Source organism: Mustela erminea, chromosome 1, assembly GCF_009829155.1.
Source record: "Mustela erminea isolate mMusErm1 chromosome 1, mMusErm1.Pri, whole genome shotgun sequence".
Lineage (NCBI taxonomy): Eukaryota > Metazoa > Chordata > Mammalia > Carnivora > Mustelidae > Mustela > Mustela erminea.
In genome coordinates this window covers 208302402-208325651 of record NC_045614.1, presented here as the reverse complement: position 1 = coordinate 208325651, position 23250 = coordinate 208302402, and the positions used below count along the sequence as shown (strand labels likewise).

Sequence of the window (23250 nt, the reverse complement as noted above, 5' to 3'; positions counted from 1 at the left end):
AAAACAATGTTACCGAAATCGTAAGGAAGAGAAGAGACATGTACAGTACTGTATTGGGAAAAATCCACGTAAGCGGACAACTGCAGTTCAAATCTGTGTTGTTCAAGGGTCAACTGTAGTTTTATTTCCAAACTATAGGAAGACCATACTATAGAAATGTTATTCAAAGAGTTTATAGGTTTTGAAACTGAATTCTTGTTAGAAAGTTTGAAGTTGAATAATAAAACGTTATGTGAACAATTGATGACAGAGATACGTGCACGTTTAGATGTGGTATCTTAAACTTCCCAAACAATCTAATATATAACAAAGCCCCATGGCAAAATGAAGCTGCGATCACTGTTTCATTTTTGTAAGGAGAGCTCGGAGTAGAGCAGAGTGACTTTTTCTCCCTCAGTTTAAGAAATTTCATGTTTTAAGTAGTTTTAAGTACATTTGATTTTCCAACTAATGGAGAAGCAGCACCTCCAGATGAACAGCCAGGAGTCATCCATTTCAGTCTTGGTTTTTGTCATTAACTTAACCATCTGCCTTTTGCAAAAGCAGATGCTTCTTCCCTTGTTTTAAAAAAATGTTCTCTTCCAAGTGTACAGCAGTTTTGAGAGACTGAATGATATGTATGTGTTTGAATTTCATAAGGAAGAGGTTTGTTTTCTTTCTGTGCTTTTCATCTCATTTAGGTACATTTTATAGCTGTTTGGTAGATAGATCTCTGTACTAGATGCTGGGGTAGAGCAGAGGAAAATTGAAGACTCGATTCCTACTTGTCATCTAGTTGGGAAGATGAGAATTGTGTAATGGCTTCCCTAGATCCTAAACAGTACTCCACAGACTGGAGATGGTGTGCTCTCTGTAGAGTGAGAAGCAGGCCAAGAAACCTAGAGTCCTTCCAGAAAGCAAATGAGCAACTAGGGAAGAAATTGCATTTATATATCCCTCAAATCTTTTAACAAAGATCCACCCCAAAGCTTTAAAATAAAACATTTCTAAACTCCTAAGGCACTAGAAAGTACATAGTGAAATCTCCACGTTTACAGATGACAGTAAGCTTTGCCAAGTACAGAAAGCCAAACTACCAGGAGCACAGTGTGGGCAGCATGTCCTCACGAGCAAATGTAGATTATGACACTGGGCTAGAGAGAATCCAAAGTGTACATTAAGGATGAAAGTCTCTGATACAGGAAAACAACCTATCTTTATAACCTGGTCTTGAAGAAATTTGGTATTAAATGGGAGCCAAAAACTCTCCCCAAAGTGCTTGGCATCACTTGAAAAAGTATTGGTAGGCGCCTGGGTAGCTTAGTCGGTTAGGCGTCAGCCTTTGGCTCAGATCAAGTCCCACATTGGGCTCTTTGCTCAGCAAGGAATCTGCTTCTCCTTCTGCCCCTTACCCCGCTCTTGTATGTGCTGTCTCTCTCTCACTTTCTCTCTCTCAAATAAATAAAATCTTAAAAAAAAAAAAAAAAGAAAGTATTGATAACAAACCAAGGTATTATTCTAACATTATAAAACTATGGGTTGTCTCCATACATGGAATATTCTAGTTGTTATACCTGCAGACAGCCAGGTTAGAATAGAGAGACAATGGAAGTAAACAAGGAGAGGACTGCTGTCACCAGCGAAGCTAAACTGACCACTACCTTTTGGTCTAGAATAATACAATTGTCAAGGAGTGACCGAAGTCTATTTGTAGACTTTATTTATAAATAAGAGATTTATAAAATTATTAATGAAATTTATTTATTAAATAAAAATTGTAGACTTTATTTGTAAATAAGAGATTCCCTGGAAATGTAACTAGAACAAATGTAGATACTTCTGTTAGTTGGGGGGAAAATCTAGAAGCTTTTGCCCTAGTTGGCGAAGATAGGAAGAGAATACAGCCTCTTCCTCTTGATATCCATAAGCCATGCTTTTGAATTCTAGGTTAAGTGTGTGTGTGTACATGTACATGTTTTCCCGTTTGAAAAATGTGCAAGGATTTCTGATCTTGATTTATATAATTGGAAGTAGTTCAATGTATAAAATTGTTCTGTAAGTAAGACAGGTAATGTTTTTGTTTTCCTCTTTTTTTAATGATAACAATATTAAGTATCAGTGATCATCTTATTCAGAACTTGTTCTAAAGTCCTTTTAATTTTTTTCCTTTTGGGGTTTCTTATTTCAAAATTACAAACTTAGAATCACTGAAGTTGCAAGAGAGTAGATGGCTGTTAGTAATAAAGAAAAGGACCATAATAAAGTAAAGTACCTTGGGGCCAGCCAGATGTATATATTCTAATGAAAACTCCCTATCTTATTTCTTGGTCAAAGAAAATTTGCTTCAGGGAAGTCTTTGAGACCATGAAAATACATAGTTCTGGACTGCAGGGCCAGGAGACTTGGAGTCTAGCCCTGTAACTCATTATCCTTATAAGGTCACTTTGAACAAGCCACTTATAACTTCTGGCCCTTTTTTTCCTTGTCAGTGAAATGAAGGATTAGATTAGCAGGGATCACAAACGGAGGTCCACAGGTCTGACTGCTTTATTAGCATAGTATTTGAAAGAAATTTGAATTTGAAGCTTTCCGAGGAAGAGTGCTCTCTCCAGGTCACCAGTGGCCCTACTGCTCTCCCTGTTTTGTTTTGTTTTTGTTTTTGTTTTTTACTTCCTGGCCTCTGTAGGCCTTTGTTAATAGTCATTGGGCTAGTCGTTGGGCTAGTTATATATAAGATATTGACTAATTTTTATGTTTTATTTTCCTCTTTCTTGAAGGTTTGTAGAAGATAAAATGTGGGTCACATTTTTGGAGGGAAGCTCTGCCTTGAGTGTTCTGAACCTAAACGGTAAAGAGGTAAGGCAGCATTTGTAGATTCGAAACCATTTTGAAATAAGGTATCCAAAGATTATGTTGTTATAGATAGGCTGCAAGATTATCTAAATGTATTTCCAGTGCAGGACTATAAAAGACCTTATGGTATGCTTTATTATTTATTATTTAGACTAGGTTTCTAACCAGCTAGGAATTATTTTGGTCCTCCCTAAAGATACTAACCATTAGTAACAGACTAAGAAGAAAACATGTTTATCACCTAACTAGATTTTTATTACATGGAAACTTTATTAATTGGGATAGATATTGTGGGTCATTCGTGGTAGGAAAGATTTATATCAGAGGAAGAAAATGCTTTATTTACAACTAAACAAGGGAGCAAGGTACTCTTGATTCTTAGGAACTGCTTTTATTGGCTTGGATCATGGTACCCAGATACTTCTTTCAGAGGTAGATAAAATAATTCCCATAGATAACAAATTCATCCCACTGAAATATTTTAGAAAGTTTTAGTTAGTGGAGGTATTTCTAACCTGTGACTTATAATGTTATTGATGGAGGAAATTTACATCAATGGCCTGGAATAGTTTTACTTCTATAAAGTGCTGTGTCTGTTTATTTTTTTCTGAATGCTTTGGACTGATCCTAAATTTCTAAGTATATGGTCATTAGAAGGAAGGACTAAAATCCAGACCTAATTTCTCCAACAGTGGGCACCTCATAAAGTCTTCCCTGAGATTGCTTTTCAGTCATATTACTTCAGTTTCCTTGGAGTAAAAGGACAGTTGCCACACATACATTGCTTTTGAAATAGGTTTTATATGCTCATTTTCCCTGATTGTAATAGTAATACACTCAAGTAAATCATGAAATACAGAAAAGTATAAAGAAAAATAATGAAGAATACTAATCCAACCATTACAAAACAGTTTCCCTTAACCTTCATAGATGCATGTGTATTAAAACCAATAGGGTTATACATACAGTTGTGTACATAGTAACACAAGCAGGATGTACATCTGTACATATGCACATGCACAAACGCAAATAAGATTGTGTTGTAAATGCTATTTTCTCACTACCTCTTCACTTCAGATGGTATCATGGACATTTTTCTGTATGAGGAATTATGTTTTTAAGGTCTGCATTAATTTCATTACATGGATAGATACGTAAATTTATTTAACAAACCCTTATTAATAACTAGATTGCTTCCAAATTTAATTATTAAAACCAATATTCCAGGAAAGTCCTCTACATGCTCTAATTTTGTGTGCTTGTCCTGTTTATTCCTGACCTTAGGATAAATTCCTAGATGTAAATTTGCTGTGTGAGAGAATATAGGCATATTATAATTTGATGCTTATTGCCTAAGTACTCTTCAGAAAGTATGGGTCTAATTATATTATGCCTCAGATTACCTAATGTCAACATCCTAATCAATATTGGGTAATTTGTAACTTGGACAACCTGAAAAACCAGAAGTGGTATGTCATTTCCGTTAGGATTTTCATCGCTGGTTATCTTAATGTATTGGTCATTGGTACTTTCTAAATAAGCTGCATATACCCTCAGCCTATTTTTCCCAGGGTATTTACTCATCTTCTGAAGCAGCCTTGGTGTAAAGTTCAGTCCCTTTGCATTTGGGCTGCAGATATTCCTACCTGTCAATCTTGTGACTTCATTGTATCTTAACTGTATGGAAATTGCTGATTTTTAAATTTAATTTTAGCTTTAGTTTCTTTAAAGCATGTCTTCATCCCATGAGGATATAAATATTTAAGAGTAACTCTCAACTTGGCGGTAGCTTACTCCCTTGCCGAGAATTTCTTTTGTCTTTCTCTGATAGTTTAATTTTCCTTGTTCACAGTTTTTCCCCTCCTTTTCAGCCCTGTCCCTTACCCTCAAGTCTAGTTACCTGTATTACGCTCTTAGAAAATACCCACTCTTAGCACCCTAAAAATATTTTGAAAATACTGTAAAAATTATGTTTATGGAAAGTATATAATATGTGTAATTTGTCCTTCTCAAAGTTAGACATTTCCAAACCTCTATTCTGTTGCCTTCGTTAATAATATTATTTCAGCCCCAAATCTTCTAGGATGTAGATCCTTAAGAGCTCTTGCATTCCAGGGAAGGAGCTAGGGAAAGTAGATAGCTGAAGTGGGGCAAACCTAAAAGATGACCTTCTTGAGAATGTTCTTTTTTTTTTTTAAGATATTTATTTATTCAAGAGAGAGAACACAAGCAGGGGAAGTGGGGGAGGGAGAAGCAGGCTTCCTGTAGAGCAGGGGGCTCGCTGTGGGGCTTGATGAGGGGCTTGATGTGGTGCTTGATGTGGGGCTTAATCCCAGGACCATGGGATCATGACCTGAGCCGAAGGCAGACTTTTTTTTTTTTTTTTAAATATTTTATTTATTCATTGGACAGACAGAGATCACAAGTAGGCAGAGAAGCAGGCAGAGAGAGGAGGAAGCAGGCTCCCCGCTGAGCAGAGAGCCCGATGTGGGGCTCAATCCCAGCACCCTGGGATCATGACCTGAGCCGAAGGCAGAGGCCTTAACCCACTGAGCCACCCAGGTGCCCCCGAAGGCAGACATTTAATGATGGAGCCACCCAGGCGCCCCTTGAGCGTGTTCTTTAAAGACCCATGAGGCCTATTACCAAGTTCTGAAATGGAATTGATTTGGTCTGATAAGCAAGTAAAGGATTATTAGTTTCTTAGGACACTGACTTCAAAGCTCAGCATGGGTGCTAAATGACTATAAGGGCACCTGGTTGCCTCAGTGGTTTAAGCCTCTGCCTTCAACTCTGGTCATGGTCTCAGGGCCCTGAGATGGAGCCCCATGTTGGTCTCTCTGCTCAGTGGAGAGCGCCTGCTTCCCCCTCTTTCTCTGCCTGCCTTTCTGCTTGCTTGTGATCTCTTTCTCTCTGTCAAATAAATCTTAAAAAAAAAAAAAAATGACTGTACTGGGGCTCCTGGGTGGCTCAGTCTGTAAGCGTCTGCCTTCAGCTCAGGTCATGATCCCAGGGTCCTGGGATCAAGCCTGCATCAGGCTCTCTGCTCAGCGGGAAGCCTGCTTCTGTCTCTTCCACTCTGCCTGCTTATGTTCGCTCTCTCACTGTGTCTCTCTGTCAAATAAATCTTCAAAAAAAAAAGGACTATACCATTCTGGCCAGCAGCTTTCAGTGTCTCCATCCGGTGCCTTCAAGGAATTCTCATGTCGATAGCACATTGAGCCGACCAAGATCTGTACCCACAAAGGGGCCAGCTGTCTTCACAGCATGTTAGGCACAGCCACACAGCTCCTTTGGAAATACCAGAAAAGTTCACTTATTTTATATACTCCAGAAGCTCTTTAAAGGAAGGAAGTTGAAACTGTGTAGGAGAGAGCTTAGGTTTTAGAAAGCAAGTTTGTTACATGGCATGGATTTTAAGGGACACTGTCTTTCTAGTGCACAGTCTCTGTTTGACCAAGGAGTCTTGTGGCTGTCTGCACGTTCTTTGAAACTATTTTTTGAATATGTCAACAGGACAGTGTGACTTAATTATAATGTGTTTGACTGTTGTAGATTATACTTTGGTCTAAAAGCTGCTCAAATTTATAGGAAAGGCAGAATGCCAAGTCGTCTCTTCTGTAATTGTTCCATGTAGGACCAATTACTTAATCTGTGGACCAGAATCAAAGGAAGTATCAAATTATGTGGCACAGTTTTCAGTGAATTTACATCTGACCAGGGAAAGACACTGGCTACAGCAAAAGAAACCTAATCTGTGTGCACTCCAGAAGAGAAGACCTTAGATTGAGCAACATGGGCTTTTATTTATTTATTTATTTATTTATTTATTTTTAAAAAATTTTTTTCCAGTCATTTTTTATATGTTTTTGTAATTTATTTTTTTAATTTTTATTTTTTATAAACATATAATATATTTTTATCCCCAAGGGTACAGGTCTGTGAATCACCAGGTTTACACACTTCACAGCACTCACCCCAGCACATACCCACCCCAGTGTCCATAACCCCACCCTCCTCTCCCAAACCCCCTCCCGAGCATCATGGGCTTTTAAGGGGAAAATCAGCGATGTTTAAGCCACTTAAAAATTCAGCATGTGTGAGGCAGTACATGTTGAATCGAGTCTAGCTGAATTAAGCCTAGACTTACTGCATAGTGTAACTAGCATAGTGTAACATAGCAGTCTCTTCATTCCAAAATAATTTTCATGCTAATGAATTTTTATTTTCCATCTCTTTTAATCAACTAGTTATTGGGTCGGACTATAACTATTACCCTAAAAAGTCCAGACTGGATCAAAAATTTGGAGGAAGAAATGAGTTTAGAGAAAATAAATGTTGCCTTGCCATCATCGACAAGCTCCACCCTGCTTGGAGAAGATGCGGAGGTCACAGCAGATTTCGATATGGAAGGTTTGTTTATGGAACACATGTACTTCTGTGCTTCTAGATAACTTTGTCCTTTCCCATCAGCACTTAGTCTTCAGGTTTTTCCATCTCTGTGTTCTTGTAACACACAGAGCAGAATTAATTAGATTTTGTTTTGCATTACATTGTCTGTTTTGCCTGTACCTAGACTTCAGGTAGCAAATGTATTTGCCATTCTTCCATTTCAGGGTTCAGAGCTTTACAAGTGTGAGTTTATGTCCTTCTGTGCTCAGAGCACAAATTGATAATTCTCATGTGTAGTTTGGTCCCACTAGTTGTGGTTAAGATAGAGAAGTAGAAGTTCAAAGTGGGTGTTCTAATAACAGAAAGGCATTCAGAGTTGTTACTACAAAAGAAGATACATTTCAAATCAATTTTAAAAAGATTCTCGAGGACGCTAGGAACACATGTATTTGAATGGACCCATACAAATGTGGCCATTTCAGATTTCACCTTTAGTTCCTAGTTACCTGGATAATAATTTCCTTAAATGTCATCAAGACGTGCCGGCGCTTTCTCATGCCATGTGCTGTGTTACTCAGGTATATTTCCCACGACAGCGCATCCCTTAGTTTATAAAACGAGCATATATCATACTGTGAGACCATGCACATTCCACAGAACATATTTAAGAGTTGAGCATCGTACAGGACATCTCCAGCTTTCACGTTCCTCTGTTCATTCCTTGACTTAGTCCATACATTTCTGTCCTACCTTGTATGTGCCTGTGCACACTGGGTGCTGAAAATGCCACAGATGTCTGACTTGTCGTTCCAGAATTCCTAGCTTGGCAGTGTTACCAGTGAGCTGGCAGTGACAGTCAGGTGACAGAGATACAGTCGTGAATGGCACTGCAGTAGTTCACGGGACGGGACGGTGGCCTACCTCGGATTTGGGAAGTAGGGCAAGTTTCCCAGAGAACTTGAAATTTGAACTGAGAGTCCGAAGTGGCTCGGTGCAAATCCGAGAAGGGGAGGTGGACAGGGTGATCCAGGAGGAAGGAAAGTGCAGGGACCGAAGAGGGAAAAGGCTCCGGCCTCGTCCGTAAGCAGGCTCATGAGGGAGTAACGAGAGAGGAAAGAAATCAAGCAGGGGAGCCGTGCGGGGTAGAAGATGAATTTGGTTTGGCTCATGTCGAGCTGAGGTATCTTTGGAGCCCCCGGGCTCCCATGGAGGCTGCGGGTGCGCGAGGCGGGTACTCTGCAGAGAGCTCTGGGCCCGCAGGACCACTCTAATGGCAGCTCAAGTCACGGGTTCGCCCTGGCTTGTCCAGAAGGACTGTATAGAGACGGGAGAAAACTGGTCCTGGGAATAAACAGAGAAACCCAGATTTTAAAGACAGGCAGAAGGCAGCTGCTCACAAAAGGAAATGGAAAAGAAACAACTAGCACTGTCCAAGAGGCAAGAGGTGGGCCTAAAAAACCAAAGAAGGAAATGGTAACAAGGAAGGCACAGTGAGCGGAGTCCTGTGTCTCAGACGGATGAGGAGACATGGGGGAAACTTGCCCTTTGGGTGTAATGACAGTGACGGAGGCTGTTGGTCACACTCAGGAGAGGACTTGCGGTGCAGCGAGGAAGCCAGATGGTGGTAAATTGAGGTGTGGCTAGAGGTGCAGAAGCGGGGAGTGTCTACAGACTCTTTAAAGAAGCTAAGCTGGGGGCTGGGGAGTGGGAGGGGGGTTGCACTTCGGAGACTGGGGTTCTAGGGAGCACTGCTCTCAAAGTGAGAAAGGCTTGGGAGTGCTTCGTGCCATGGGAAGGGCTGACGATGTTGGGGACCAGCTGGGCAGAAGGGGTGTTAGAGCAGGTCCCTGAGAAAACGGGATGGGCCGAACCACAAAGACCTGAGTGCAGCCTTGGGATTAGACTCTGGCTTGGCAGCAGGTTGTTGCGGGGGGGGCGGGGGTCCCATCTTAAGACTTCTCTTTCCTCTGAGAAGTGTTAAAAGTTGAGGTCATCTGCAGGAGTAGGGCAACCCACAGCGTCAGGAGAGTTGAGAAGTTTCCAGATAAAGCTCCTGAGAAGGAGTTGGGGGGCGGGGGGAGAGCGGCAGAGAGACAGTCATGAAATTACCAGGCAGCTTCGGGGTCCCAGAGGAGGCTGAAAACTGCAAATTTAATGTGAGCACAATGGCCAGCACCATGGGATTCTCTCCAGCGGCAGCCCTGGTGCCGTGACGGAAGTGATGCGGTGGGACAGAAGAAGGTGCCCCGGGGGTGGCCGAGCTGAAGTGCCGCTGAAGCCGAAGACAGATTCGGAGAAGCAGAATGGCACAGAGGGCTAAAAGGAGAGGGATCAAAGGCCTGGATCCTGATAAAGTCTCAAGAGGGAAGAGTCACTGCAGGAGAAAACTCAAAGGCTGGGAGCTAGGGTTGGAGTAATGTGTCAGAGCTAGTGCACCTGGGAGGGCTGTGTGTGTTTGGGTGGAAGAGAGCGTAAGGACAAGACCAAGGGTTTTCAGCTGTTGATGTGTCTTCTACATGGATTTTGATGTCACCCAGAGAGATGGTAGGACGCGACTATCCTGCTGCTCTCTGCTTAGTCCTTGACGCGTGGGTTCAAGTCACCGCCAGAGCAGGCTGGAGATTATGGCAGCAAGGGGATGTGGGAGCATTAACATAAATTCCTGCAGGCATAGCCTCAAAGAAGTAGCCCTTAGAGGTCAGGATTGGAGGTTTAATGTTCTGAAATCAGAATCAGGTTGCAAGGGGACCCTGACTCTCCTTTCCAACCCTGAGAAGGAGGGACATGGGGAGGCCCCAGGAGAGCACAGGGGAAGGAGCATGAAGAGACTTTCGGGGAAGGGCATGGAGCTGAGAGCCCGTCTGCCGTTAGGGCTGGGGCTGAGTTGAGGGCAGTGGGGAGGGAGCAGTTCCATGGAGAAAGTAGGAAGGTTTGGAAGGAGAGCAGTAAACTTTGGAGTCAGCCAATGCTGAGATCACTGCTCCTTGGAACACTGGAAGCTGTTGTGTCAGCGCCACTCCAGGTGTTGGTCTCCACGGGCATCCTGGTGCTCTGAGGTAGTCGCTCTCCTTAGTTACATGATCTATAAGGGTGTTTACACTAGTTCTAGTTCTGTACATGTGTTTTATATATGTCTCTGTGCTTAACCTCTACATGTTTGCAGTGTTATAATGAACCCCTTGAAAACAAACCTCTGAGATTGGTGAAAACAAACCTCTGAGAAAGTGAAAATGGTGCTAATTTTAATAACCTTGTTTCCTTAGGTGATGTTGATGACTACAGTGCTGAAGTTGAGGAAATTCTTCCCCAGCATCTCCAGCTGTCTTCAAGTTCTGGCCTTGGCACTTCGCCGAGCTCTTCGCCCCGGACCAGCCCCTGCCAGTCACCAACCATATCAGAGGGTCCCGTACCATCCCTTCCCGTAAGACCAAGTCGAGCACCATCGAGAACTCCGGGGCACCCAACTTTACAAAGTATGTATTTTCTTTCAAGTTTTCTGTGACTTGCCCTAGCTGATCTGTTTGATTTTAGATGGTCAAATCTCTGATGCCTTTGGATCTGTGTTTTCTGTGCATACAAAAGAGGAAACCTGTAGATGGTAAGCACTAAGTGGAAAGAAAACTCATCATCACTTTCATTAGATGTGGTTTTCATTAAACCTTTTTTTCTATGAGTTCAGGTTTATCCAGCTCTTAAAATTGTTGTTTTTCTATTAGAGTAAGCACTCAAAACCATCTGGGCTTAACTGTCTGTCTATATATATATAACCTAGACATAACCTATATTATGGTATGAAGCAAAAAGAGACAAAAAATTTTTTTGAATTCAAATTTAAGAGTCATTAATCCTTCAGAATTAGAAGATTTGTCCTGGAAGTTGTTATGTGGCATGACTAAATCACTGTTCTGTGCTTACCAACATCTCCAGAAGCTGTCCTGCATTTCGTAAATTTCTCCAGTTCTCCCATACCACTCTCAGAGGACTGGCTTCATTAGATTAGTTCAAGATAAGCCAAGGTGTAAAGAAAAGAAGAGACTCCTTTTTTCTTCTCTGTACGGGCCAGTAGACTGCAAATGACCTTATTCAACCAACGCTTTGTGCCCTCTTGATTGGGCCACTCAGTAAATCAGCTCCCAGCACCTGTGGTCTAGATAAGGCGTCACGTGGAGCAAGCATCATTGCTTCCGTGATACCAGAGGGGAATTTAATGGCAGAACTGCTTACATTATTGATAATAAAAATGCTTGTCAGTACGCTACAGTACAAAGGGAGAAAATGAGCAGAATTGAGAATTCATCATAGGTATTGGGAAGTACCATACCTTTGTGTTCACACCCACATGGAACCTGATCTTACCTCGTGTACTTCTTTAGGTTCTCCCCTTGACACTCTACCAGCAGCCCAGCAGCAGCAAAGAGATTCTCAGCCTCTAGAGCCCAAGAGGCCTCCTCCTCCCCGCCCGGTTGCCCCTCCTGCACGCCCTGCTCCCCCCCAGAGACCACCTCCTCCTTCAGGTAACAAATTGAGTTCCACTTCTGCTAGATTGAAAATCTTCCTCCATTTGATTTTAAAATGTTTTGCATGTCTTCAGACTTCGAGCTTCTGGATTTTACTGTTTTTCTATCATTATTGCTACTGCCTGAGCCTTTCTCTGAGGAACATGTAGGAGCAGTGGCACAGGTAGAAAGAGTGTCTCCCGACTAGATTTCTGTAATGGGTTTTTCTAGCTGCCCTCTTACCGGTATGCATGAAATGTTTGTTTTGCTTTTGCTAATTTGATGTAGTTGTACGAATTTCTGTAAAATATATAATTAGAACTGAAGAACATACATATACTTATTTGTAATAAAGTTTTATATATTTGCTTAAATATTCTTTTTAAGTGAGTATAGTGCCATTACTTAAGTTATTAAAAATATTTGCCTTAAATAATAGCTTTTTTATAGTACCAAGATACTAGTATGTAGATCCTACGTGATATTTAACATCATGAATACTGTAGTAAATCTTTGACATTTCAGTTCTTTATTTAATGTCCTTTCCTTTCTGCTGCATATTTTCTTATGAACTATAAGGGGCTAGGAGTCCTGCACCTGCTAGAAAAGAATTCGGAGGTAACCGTTTATATTTGTTACAATACATGCATCTTGGTTTATTCATCTTTTAGAGTTTGATCCCTGTAATGGAAAGACATTTTAGATTTGTTTGGTAAAAGCCAAAGTGAATGATATTTATACTTCAATTAAAAAAGAGCTCCAAACTTCCATTGTTTTCCTGTTAAGTAAAAGATCAGAGTTTAATTTTACTAATGAGCCAACCTGATACAGGCTTCCATTCTCCAGGTGGACATAGTTAAATTACCAAATACTGATAATGCTTTTTCTTAATAAATATAGTTAGGTTGGTTATATAGATTTAATTCCCCCAAATCACTTTAATTTCAAAAGAAATTCAGGTATAGTAAATATAGAACATTTTCCAAGTATTTGCTTAGTGATGCTCTAGTACTTTCCTTTTCTAGGAATTTAGCAAATCTAGTGATTAGCAAAATTTCCTAGCAATGCAAATTGAAGCTATGATTTTTTGAAATATATCTTTCATTTTGCATGGCTTTATCATAACTTGTCATAAAACTCATGCTTCGCTTTTTTTTAACATGAGAATGATTTTATTTTTTACAATAAGGAAATGTTTCTTAACAAATGGGTCTTTTTAAAAAAAGTATACTTTGGTTTACATGAAAATTTCTCACAAAAGTCAATTAAATGTGTGTATTTGATAAGTTCATTTAATCTAGCTCTCAGGAGAAGATGAGCCAAGTAATCATAGTTCCGTAGAAGAGCCTTTACAGATCCACTGTTACTACTGTTAAGGTGCACTCCCTATACGTGTGTGGTCATTCTGTTTCTACTCCGGCTGCCTAATGCCGTTGCTGACCGATTCACATGTTATCCCAGGCTGTCTCTGCTTATATTTTGATCTTAAGGACTTTGTATAAAAGCTCAATTATTTCCGCCTGATAGCTTCTGCAGAATGCTGCTGGACAATAACTTTTCCATCAAGTTACAAAAAAAAATTAATTGTCCCCATTTTAAACTCCTGCTTTTATTTATATTTTTATGATAACACCTAATTATCCTCTTCCTTCAATTAGGAAAGCAACCTGCAGAAAATAAATACATTTTTAAATGAATTTGTGAAAAGTTATATCAAACAACTTAAAATCTGACTTAGTTTTTAAAAACTGCTTCTTTTCATAATTCTTTTGTAAGCAATGTTTGCACCTTACTTTTTGAACCCTATAAACTAATAACTCCTTTAAGGCAGTAACTTAGAGAAAGTCATTACAGTACCTTTAGAGTTTTCTTAAAATAATGCATCAAAAACTAACTTCTAAAAAGCTAATATAGTCCCATAGAAATTTAAAATGAAATTGATCTGTGGTTTCTTTTTCCTTTTTGACTGTGAAATATTAGAGCTATTATTAGTGGTATAACTGAATATAATGAGATGATCATAAAGCCAAGGATTTCATTAAGAGATTTTAAAATTCCCTAGAGCTCGTAACCTGATGTAAAAAGAAAATTGTCATTGCCTTTCTATCCTGTTTGAGGAAGGGGAGGCCTGAGGTTTCGGCTAGGCTTCTGAAGTCACTTTGGTTTGTATTAATATCTTTGAAGAAGTTAAAGCAGTGAAAGAACCTTTTAGCAAAAGTCAGTTGGATGCAGGAATTGTTTTGTGTGCCTGCCTTTTGTTCTGTGCTGTGGGCCCTGAGCAATATACAGCTTCTGTTCTTTCTCTGAAAAGGTGTTGGAGCCCCTCCCAGTCCTGGGGCAGCTAGGCGAGAGATGGAAGGTAACAAGACTTCTGCATCACAGAAACAGACCTCTCATCTCACTGCTAAATGTCAGCCCCGCAGTGTGTTAAAGGCACACTAAATCTGTCCTTATTCTGCCCGTAAACCTTCCCCTCCTCCGTGTATGCCGTGTAACCTCGTACTTTCTCTATTCTCATTCCGTGTTGTGGATCGTTTCTAACGGGCTACCCAGTTAATTTCCCTGTGATTCTTACATTGTATTGCACTCTGTTTTGTATATATTTCATAGCTACTTAGGATGTGGAATTACTGTACAGTGTTATTTTAAGAAAAATGCCTTTCAAAATTATTTTCAGAGTAAGTCAAACATTTAGAAATGTACTATACCAACTCTGCAGTTTTAAAAATTAATAATTATCCTGAAACCCTATTAATTCAGGTCCAAGAATAAGTATTTCGTGGGTGATTTCAAATAACATAAATTTTTTATGTATAATGATGCTGAACTAAATTTGCTTAAAAGACCATTAAGACTAAAAGCCATTCATTAAGATTATAGTTATCAAAGGGCTGATGTATTTAATATGACAATTGCACTTGAATTTCCTTTAAAAAATATTAAATTTGAAATGCCACCCATAATAGTCCCCCATGCTCTTTTTGGCCCCCAGAGTGATTTATTTCATTTCGTTTGTCTAATATCTTTCTAGTGAATTTGAACTGCATATTAACACTGTCTTCCATAAGGCAAATACTTAATTGTGAGATGTGCCTGCCTTCTACTTTAATCAGAGGATTTTGTTGTAGAACTCTAAAATACCTCATCATAAGATTCCTTTATCCACAGTGATAGCTACCGCATGAAGCTCTAAAACAGGGTTGTTAGGAGTCCCTGATATAACCTAGAAAATGCTCTGTATGCTGGGGAGCAGAGGTAGTAGGGTCACATCTTGCCGCCATTCACACAAGCTGACCTTATGTTTTCAAGGTTCACAGGAGAGAACTCTGTTGGGAAGGTCACCTTAGAAGTCACCCTGTGAGTGAGAGATCAGACTGAGGGCTAAGTTGTCTCGCATGAATGTCACTCTGAGTATTCTAATTTTTCTCTCTTTTGGGGCATTTCCTTCAGGACAGATAGTAGCCTTCATCATTATCCAAAGCAGTGTACCTTTGGTTCCCATCTCATGCCCCCATCTGTGCTGGTAATGAAACAGAACAGCCAACTGATGTTACGCAGTGTTGCTTGATTGCTTACTTATGACTCGTTTCTTTTCCCCTTCATGCTTCAAAGCACCCAAAAGCCCTGGAACTACACGGAAAGATAATATAGGTAAAAACACTTGAATTTAGCTCCTTAACCTTAAAACTGGACCATGTAGACACTTGGGATAGAAGTACATGGGTTCTTATTTCTTTCTCTAAAAAAAACAACTTAAACACATGGTGTGATGTCTTTGTTTCAGGACGCAATCAGCCTTCTCCTCAGGCAGGACTCACAGGCCCAGGACCTGCTGGATACAGTGCAGCCAGACCGGTAGGCAACACCTAGCCTGAGGGCCAGTGGGTTTAGGGTCTGGGTTCTGGTTTGCTGTCAGTCAAGTGTGTTATCTCAGAAAACCACGTGTCAGGGCCTAGTTTCCTCAACTCTAAAATGAGGGAATGGCACTTGATGACCTCCAGGGTACCCTTTAAGGATAACATTAACTCTTCAAAGATAACAAACACCCAGAGAACAAATAATCCAATCAAGAAATGGGCAGAAGCCATGAACAGACATTTCTGCAAAGAAGACATCCGAATGGCTAACAGACACATGAAAATTGCTCAACATCACTCGGCCTCAGGGAAATACAAATCCAAACCACAGTGAGGTACCACCTCACACCAGTCAGAATGGCTAAAATTAACAAGTCAGAAAAAACAGATGTTGGTGAGGATACAGAGAAGGGGAACCCTCCTACACTGTTGGTGGGGATGCACGCTGGTGCAGCCACTCTGGAAAACAGTATGGAGGTTCTTCAGAAAGTTGAAAATAGAGCTACCCTATGAGCCAGCAATTGCACTACTACTGTTTACCCAGAAGATACAAATGTAGTAATCCGAAGGGGCATGTGCACCCCAGTTTTTAGAGCAACAATGTCATAATAGCCAAACTATGGAAAGAGCCAAGATGTCTGTCAACAGATGAATGGATAAAGAAGATGTTGCGTGGGGCGCCTGGGTGGCTCAGTGGTTTAAGCCGCTGCCTTCGGCTCAGGTCATGATCTCAGGGTCCTGGGATCGGGTCCCGCATCGGGCTCTCTGCTCAGCAGAGAGCCTGCTTCCCTCTCTCTCTCTCTGCCTGCCTCTCTATCTACTTGTGATTTCTCTCTGTCAAATAAATAAATAAATAAATAAAATCTTTAAAAACAAACAAACAAACAAACAAATAAATAAATAAAAGAAGATGTTGCATGCGCACGCGCGCGCGCGCACACACACACACACACACACACACACACACGCTGGAATACTATGTAGCCATCAAAAAGCCAGAATCTTGCCTTTTGCAACAACGTGTTTGGAACTAGAGGGTATCATGCTAAGCAAAATAAGTCAATCAGAGAAAGACAATTATCACGTGATCTCTCTGATATAAGAAATTTGAGAGGCAGAGTGGGGAGATCGTTCTGGGAAGGGAGGGGAAAATGAAATAAGTTGGAATCAGGAGGGAGACAAAGCATAAGAGACAAACTGAGGGTTGCTGGGGGGTGGAGGGGGAGGGATGGGGTGGCTGGGTGATGGACATTGGGGAGGGTATGTGCTGTGGTGAGGGCTGTGAATTGTGTAAGACTGATGATTCACAGACCTGTATCCCTGAAACAAATAAAACAAAACCCTCAGATTGTTTTTCAGAGTGCATAGTCTCTCATGGTGATTTGTTTTATTGCCATAGTATTAACTGACACTAAACCAAAGCTTTCTGTTTTACAGAAAAGTCTTTAGAAGTGTAGAAAAATTCATGGTGAATAAAGTTTTGTAAGAATTTTCCTTCCCTAAAATAAATAAATATATATATATATATATATATATATATATATATATATAAAAAATATATACAAACGCACACACACATACTTTATTATTTGAACAAAAGTGATGTCCTTCAGTAATTATGGTCCCTAAATAACTTAGAATCTCAAAGTTTATGAGATGGCAGTGTGTGTGGGCAGCTTTTTAAGCTTTTTAAGGCATTATCTGAGTAATTAATGAGGATAGAAAGTCATCCTTTGAGAGGAAGAATTTTATAGCCGGATCGCAAGGGAGAACATTTATGATAGGAGTCCGTGTACTAACTGGTTCTGAAGGTAGGAAGAGTCCAGGCGTGGATGGTGCCACAGGGCTTTTCCCTTCCCTGTAAATCTGGGGTTTTCTGTGTTTAGCCTTTGTTCTTGTACACACGAAATTACTCTAATATTTACCCAAATAAACATTTTCTCTGGGTTCTAACAAGTAAGTAATAAAAGAAGACGGAAACCAGAACCAGTGGCTTGTCCAGTGGTGCCTGGCACTGGATGGGGGCCCTTGCTTAGTTGTGGGACCCTGGAGCTGGAGCTCTCGGAGAAGAGCAGGGGCTGCTTCTGATGAAACCGCTTCTAATTCCTAGTAAGAAACGAGTAGAGCCTTTCTGAGACAGAAAGCTTTGTCTTCCCTGTTGTAGCTGTCTAGTTAACACCCACCCTAAAAGTCCTTTACCGCATATAATATTACACCCCGCATTAACGTGTCTGTGGCCGGGCGCCTGGGCTGAGTAAATGTCTCAAATGTTTTTTTTTTCCCCATTTTTAGACTGTTCCGCCCCGTGCTGGAGTGATCAGTGCCCCGCAGAGCCATGCTCGGGCATCTGCTGGCAGACTGACCCCTGAAGGCCAAAGCAAACCACCAGAAGTGGCGAAAGGTAGACCCCGTATTAGAAATTCTAGTTTCATTCTGAAATTTGTCACGTGCCCTTTTCCCTCCTCTCACCTTCCGCAACGTACTCAGGTCGGGATGCCCTTCCTTCTCCCGGCAGCAAGAAATGAGGCTGCTCGGTGGGGGAGCGGGGGACAAGAACACCCAACACCTCACAGCAGGAAGAACAGAATATGTTTTTCTAGAAAATACCTAACATCTGAAAATTCATTGCGTAGGGTCTGTTCTTCTTCCTGAACCGCTGAAGCCTCAGGCTGCCCTGCCTGTGCAGCCTTCTCCGCCCCCGCCTGGTCAGAAGCTGCAGGAGCCTCTTGTCCCTCTCGCGGCCCCTTCGCCTCAGTCTGCCGCCCAGCCCAACTTGGAAACGCCGCCTCAGCCACCCCCTCGCAGCAGGTCGTCCCACAGCTTGCCTTCGGAGCCTTCCTCACAACCACAGGTAAGGCCCGCGGATGAACAAGATCGCCCTAAAAAGCCTCTGGCGTAGTCTTCGCTGAGATCAGGGGTTCTCAGAGAGCAAGCTTGAAATCAGGGCCTGGAGGGCATTTCCAAGTGGTTCCCGGGCTGTTTTATCTTGTTAACATTTACAGTGTTTGTGACTTTTTCATTTTTTTAAATGCACATTTTACTTTGGATAGTTAATATATTAGGACGAACAGGAGTGTATTTTTCTCGTTGTTCACAGCTAGTATATTAGTTTGGGCTTTCACTTTCTGGAGCGAGATGCCTTACCATTTGGCAGTGTGGTGAATTTCCAGCAAGCAGAGAATAATCCTTTGGTTCCTCCAGCGGCAACTGGTAGTCCTTCTCTGTGGCGGAGTGGGCCCTGGGGTCCTCAGGTGTTTCCGGGTCAGTCATTGGACCAGTTTAGATGTTTTGTCTGTGTGCTCAATGACCAAGTAGAAACCATCCAAAGAATGAGGTCACCTCATTAGTGTTGCACAGAAAGCATTGCCATTGCCTTCGTGGGTGAAAATCAGAGGATCACAAGGACTTTTGCTCTACCGACCTGACTTCACACTGGAAAGACTTGTGGTGTGTACATACAGTTATTTTTATACAGGGGTCGTCATGCAAGTTAAATTGCTCTACTTTATTGGATGTGATTTTACTTTGTTATATAGATTCTGGTAAAATAGTTAAAATTCGTGCTTAGTAAGAACACTTTTTGTTGTCCAGCCTTACAATTTATTTTATCCCAAAGTTTTAACTTGAAAATGCCATCAAGGCCAAAGAAATGAGTAAAGCTTTAGAAGTCTGCTTTTAAACTTTGTGAAGATCTAAAACACACAAATAGTACACATTGGCAAATGCCCCTTAGGCACATTTATAAATAATAGTTTGTATCTATTTTTTCAGATATCTGGAGATGTCCAGCTAGTAGGCAGAAGTCAACAGCTTCTTGGGCTTCTATGTGGTGAAATACAGATATTAAAGTAAACATGGGTCTTAAAATGACTATTGCTAACACTCAGCTCTTTCCCAGACAGTTGGTCACCTTTGTAAAAACTCAAGAAGTATATGTAATTGAGAGAAATAAAATGTTCTCTTAAGCTGATGAATAGCATAAAGTATTCTACATTTTTTTAGTTCAGAAAATTGAGGACATTGGTGATATATAAAACACTGTAGAAATCCTTCAAACCACAAATGTCCACTATTCCTTTCTCTCTTCCAGCCCCCTTTTAGTGAGTCCTGAATTTTTCTTCTCATTTTCTTGTAAATGTGTACTCTTGATTTTTTTGGTTTTGTTTTGTTTTTATGTAATTGGAGGGCAGGGTGCCTGGGTGACTCAGTCGGTTGGGCACCAGACTCTTGATTTTGGCTTAGATCGTGACCTCATGTTCTTGAGATCCAGCCCCATCTCGGGCTCTGCACTCATGGGGAGGCTGCTTGAGGTTCTCTCCCTCTCTGTCAACCCCTTCCCCATGCACACACGCACACCCTCTCTTTCTCTCTCAAATAAGTAAATCTTAAAGAACAATTTTTTTTAACTTTATTGGAATACCCAAAGGAATGTTGAATAAACTTTTTTTAGATGTAATTGGAGAGCAAAAAACTTTCAAACTAGCCATCTTAGAGCTTTCTACTACTTTTTTAAGAGAGGAAGTGAGCCTCTATCTTATAGTAAAAGTGAACCTTAATTCCTAAGTCTGTAACGGTTTAAGTATTCTTAGACCAGTATGAACATAGATAGAGTACTCTGGAAAACTCGAGAAAGAGCCAACTGTTCAGTAAGATTGCAGTTTTCAGTAGAAAACAACACGGATGTACCATAGGGCGAATATTCCCATGACTACTGCATTATCATTTTCTTAGGTCATTTTCTGTTGTTTTGATTTCTGTTTTTCATCGGAATGGGTGTGGTGATTTGGTGGCAGACAGCATGTGCTTCCTGTGTGGCCTGGTAGAGAACATTCTCCTCGAATCTTGTATTATCCACTTCTTTGAAACTACCAAAGATGTTTGTTTTAAATTCTAAATATTCTTTTTACTTTAGTCATTGATACCAGATTCCTCCAAACATTACACACACACACTTTTCTCTCTTGGGGGAGCAGGGGGTCTTGTTTGTGTGCAGGCTTGTCTTCGGAAAGGATCACAGAGTGGTTCATTTCCTCCACGGAGAGGAGAGTGCTGGGGGTTGGGAAGGAAGGGAGGCATTGTACCTTCTCGTACCTCTTGGATTTTGAACCATAAAAATAATGCCTATTCAAAAAATATTAAATGCCTAAAATTTAAAAATCTCCCAGAGCTATAGGTTGAAAACGATAAGAATTTAAAATAGGATGTATCTGATATTTTGGTAATATGTGAAATCGTCTTAGAATTGAACACTTGGTAATTTTTACAAGTCTTTGTTATTAATTCTCCAAATCTACAAGGTATTTAAAACATAAAAACATACATGGCCCAGCTTTCCTTTTTATTATTATTTAAATGGTCTTTGACTCTATAATTTTCTACAGAGAAGATTTGTCCAATGCAGATGACTATATAACATGTACAAAATGTAGAAATGCCTTCCTTCTCTGCCTGACATCTGGCACCTTAGTCATCTGATTGTCATCTAAGAACTGGAAGTCAGGAAATTCAGCCAGAGATGAAGGAACAGCCTCACTGCTATACTGTAGTCCTGAGAGCTGACAGGGAGGGAAGACCACGGAAGAGACCATGTAGGAAATCTCTGGATCTAGTCAATACCTCCGACCTTCTTCTCTTAGTGCCAAAGCCAAGACACGTAGCCCTGACATCATCGAAAAAGTACTCGTTTAAATTCAGGAGTCTTCATGTTTAGTAATCAGGAAACTCTATTCACGTTTAATATACTTCAGAGTGGTGACTTCCTCAATTGTAAAAATGAGTTTTGATATTTTAAAATAAGGTAAGCTTTAGATATTGGGGAAGATTTGCTCAAAACTGTTTTTGAGACTGTATTAAAAAAAAATACTGCTGTGTTATGGAAAGATGATTTCATTTTTAAACAACAAAAATAGGCTCTGGTTTTTTATTTTGTTGTACCTTACCACGAATAAATTCTGAGGTGAATTAATGATAGTGTTATCATCCTTCTAAAAATTTGCTTAATATAGAATATGCCTGGATCCTGGTCATTTTGTTAAAATAAATACTGATTTTTCAATAGGGTAGTACCTTTACAAAGTACTTTTCTCTCATGGTGATAACCCCATGGGCTGTCTTGTGGCGTTGTCCTCTTCCTGGGCTGCCGTAACAAAAACGGGGTGGCTGAAATCACAGGAATGTGTGTTCTTAGAGCTCTGGAGGCTTGAAGTCTGAGATCAGGATACCAACACAGCTGGGTTCTGGTGAGGGTTCATTTCCCAGCTTGCAGACTGCTTCTCGCTGTGTGCTCACATGACCTTTCCTCGGGCCTTCCAGAGGGGGAGAGAGCCAGCTCTCTGACATGTCCTTTCATGAGGGCACAGATCCCTCACGAGTCCCCACCCTCCTGGCCTCAAATAACCCCAGTCACCCCCCAGAGGCCCCACTTCCGAATACCATCCCACTGAGAGTTAGGGCTTCGCCTTAGGACTTGGCAGCAGCAGGGGGACATTAGACTGCTTTTCTTAGAGATCCCAAAACCTATTTGGGATATTACTTTTGTAGGAACAAAATTTGAAAGTGGCTAGTCATCCGCCTCTGACAGAACTGAAGTTTGAGCCCGAATTTAAGGATACATTTTTTTAATGCAAAATTACAAAAGAAATTAGAGTTGTCTCTTGAACGCATGCTGTGACCTGCACATTTTGCCGCCCTCAGGTTCTGTGTATAATACAGACATAAAAGCATTTTGAAGACTGAATTGTTAGGGTTGCCGGTTGGTCTCAGATTGTCCTCCTAACGCTCTCCTTTGATGTCTGTGTTCCCTTTCTCAAAGCAGGAGCAAGCATCAGGGTAACAGGTATTGGACTCTTTCTCAATCTTATCTGTGCTTTTCATCTGTCTTAGCACATTAGATGTATGAATCTTTTGCTTCATACATCTAAAGTCTCACCCATTTTTAAAACCACCTGTCCACATTAATAAATTCTATTATCATACCATAAACGTGCTTTGTTTTCTTAATATTTCGAATTTTTAGGAACCATTTTAGTTCTTGTTAATGCTTTACCATTTTTTTGCTTTGTTTTTTTATGAAAATTAACAAAACTAAAAAGTATAACTCCAAGAAGGTAAGCTTTAGGTATTAGAAAGTCTGTTTGGCAAGACCAAATTGGGTCATGGTTTTAATAATGGCATAAGTACATAAATAGAAAATTCAACCTTTTTTCTTGGGTTTCTTTTGGGAATTGTTTTTTTCAAAGAATTTTACTAAAAGGATTATTTTTGGTAAGGAAGAACTGATGATTTAGAATGATAAAAGTTAATATTATAATAGGATTATTTTAAGGTCCTTCCAACACCTTTCTCTGTAAAGCTACCATCATTTTAAAAATGTTAATTCACAAATCCTGCTGAAATTATAACTTAATTCTAATACAGTGAATGGTGTTGTGGCTCTCATTGTAATTTCAAGTGTTATTGGGTAAAATGATCCTGCTTCTGTCAAATTATACTTAATATGTTTTGAAAACAAATTTTTTTGCATATAAAAATAAAGATATTTAAATGTAGAGCATTCACTTGCCAAGGGCCTGCTATTCTAAAGTGTTCAAAACATAAAATTCTCCTTTCTGTGTTGTGGACTGTTCATCTGTCATGGGAGAATTGGGTCCCAGACCCGACTGGGTACTGCCATT

The 23250-nt window shown here is 40.5% G+C and overlaps 1 protein-coding gene across 11 annotated transcripts in view; it reads left to right on the top strand.

Annotated features, from left to right (window-relative positions):
* Positions 1-23250, top strand: part of SYNJ1 (synaptojanin 1) — an 87364-nt gene that overhangs the window by 59471 nt on the left and 4643 nt on the right. For 3 of the 11 annotated variants that reach the window (XM_032353809.1, XM_032353810.1, XM_032353808.1), the window contains 10 exons: positions 2757-2835; positions 7083-7245; positions 10488-10697; positions 11598-11738; positions 12300-12338; positions 14032-14079; positions 15333-15371; positions 15505-15575; positions 17870-17978; positions 18211-18428. In XM_032353809.1, the coding sequence (XP_032209700.1) occupies positions 2757-2835; positions 7083-7245; positions 10488-10697; positions 11598-11738; positions 12300-12338; positions 14032-14079; positions 15333-15371; positions 15505-15575; positions 17870-17978; positions 18211-18428 (1117 nt within the window). Of the gene's footprint in view, positions 1-2756; positions 2836-7082; positions 7246-10487; positions 10698-11597; positions 11739-12299; positions 12339-14031; positions 14080-15332; positions 15372-15504; positions 15576-17869; positions 17979-18210; positions 18429-22388; positions 22413-23250 lie in introns of all 11 variants that reach the window. The other 8 variants (XM_032353812.1, XM_032353811.1, XM_032353816.1 and 5 more) reach the window with 6 other exon arrangements.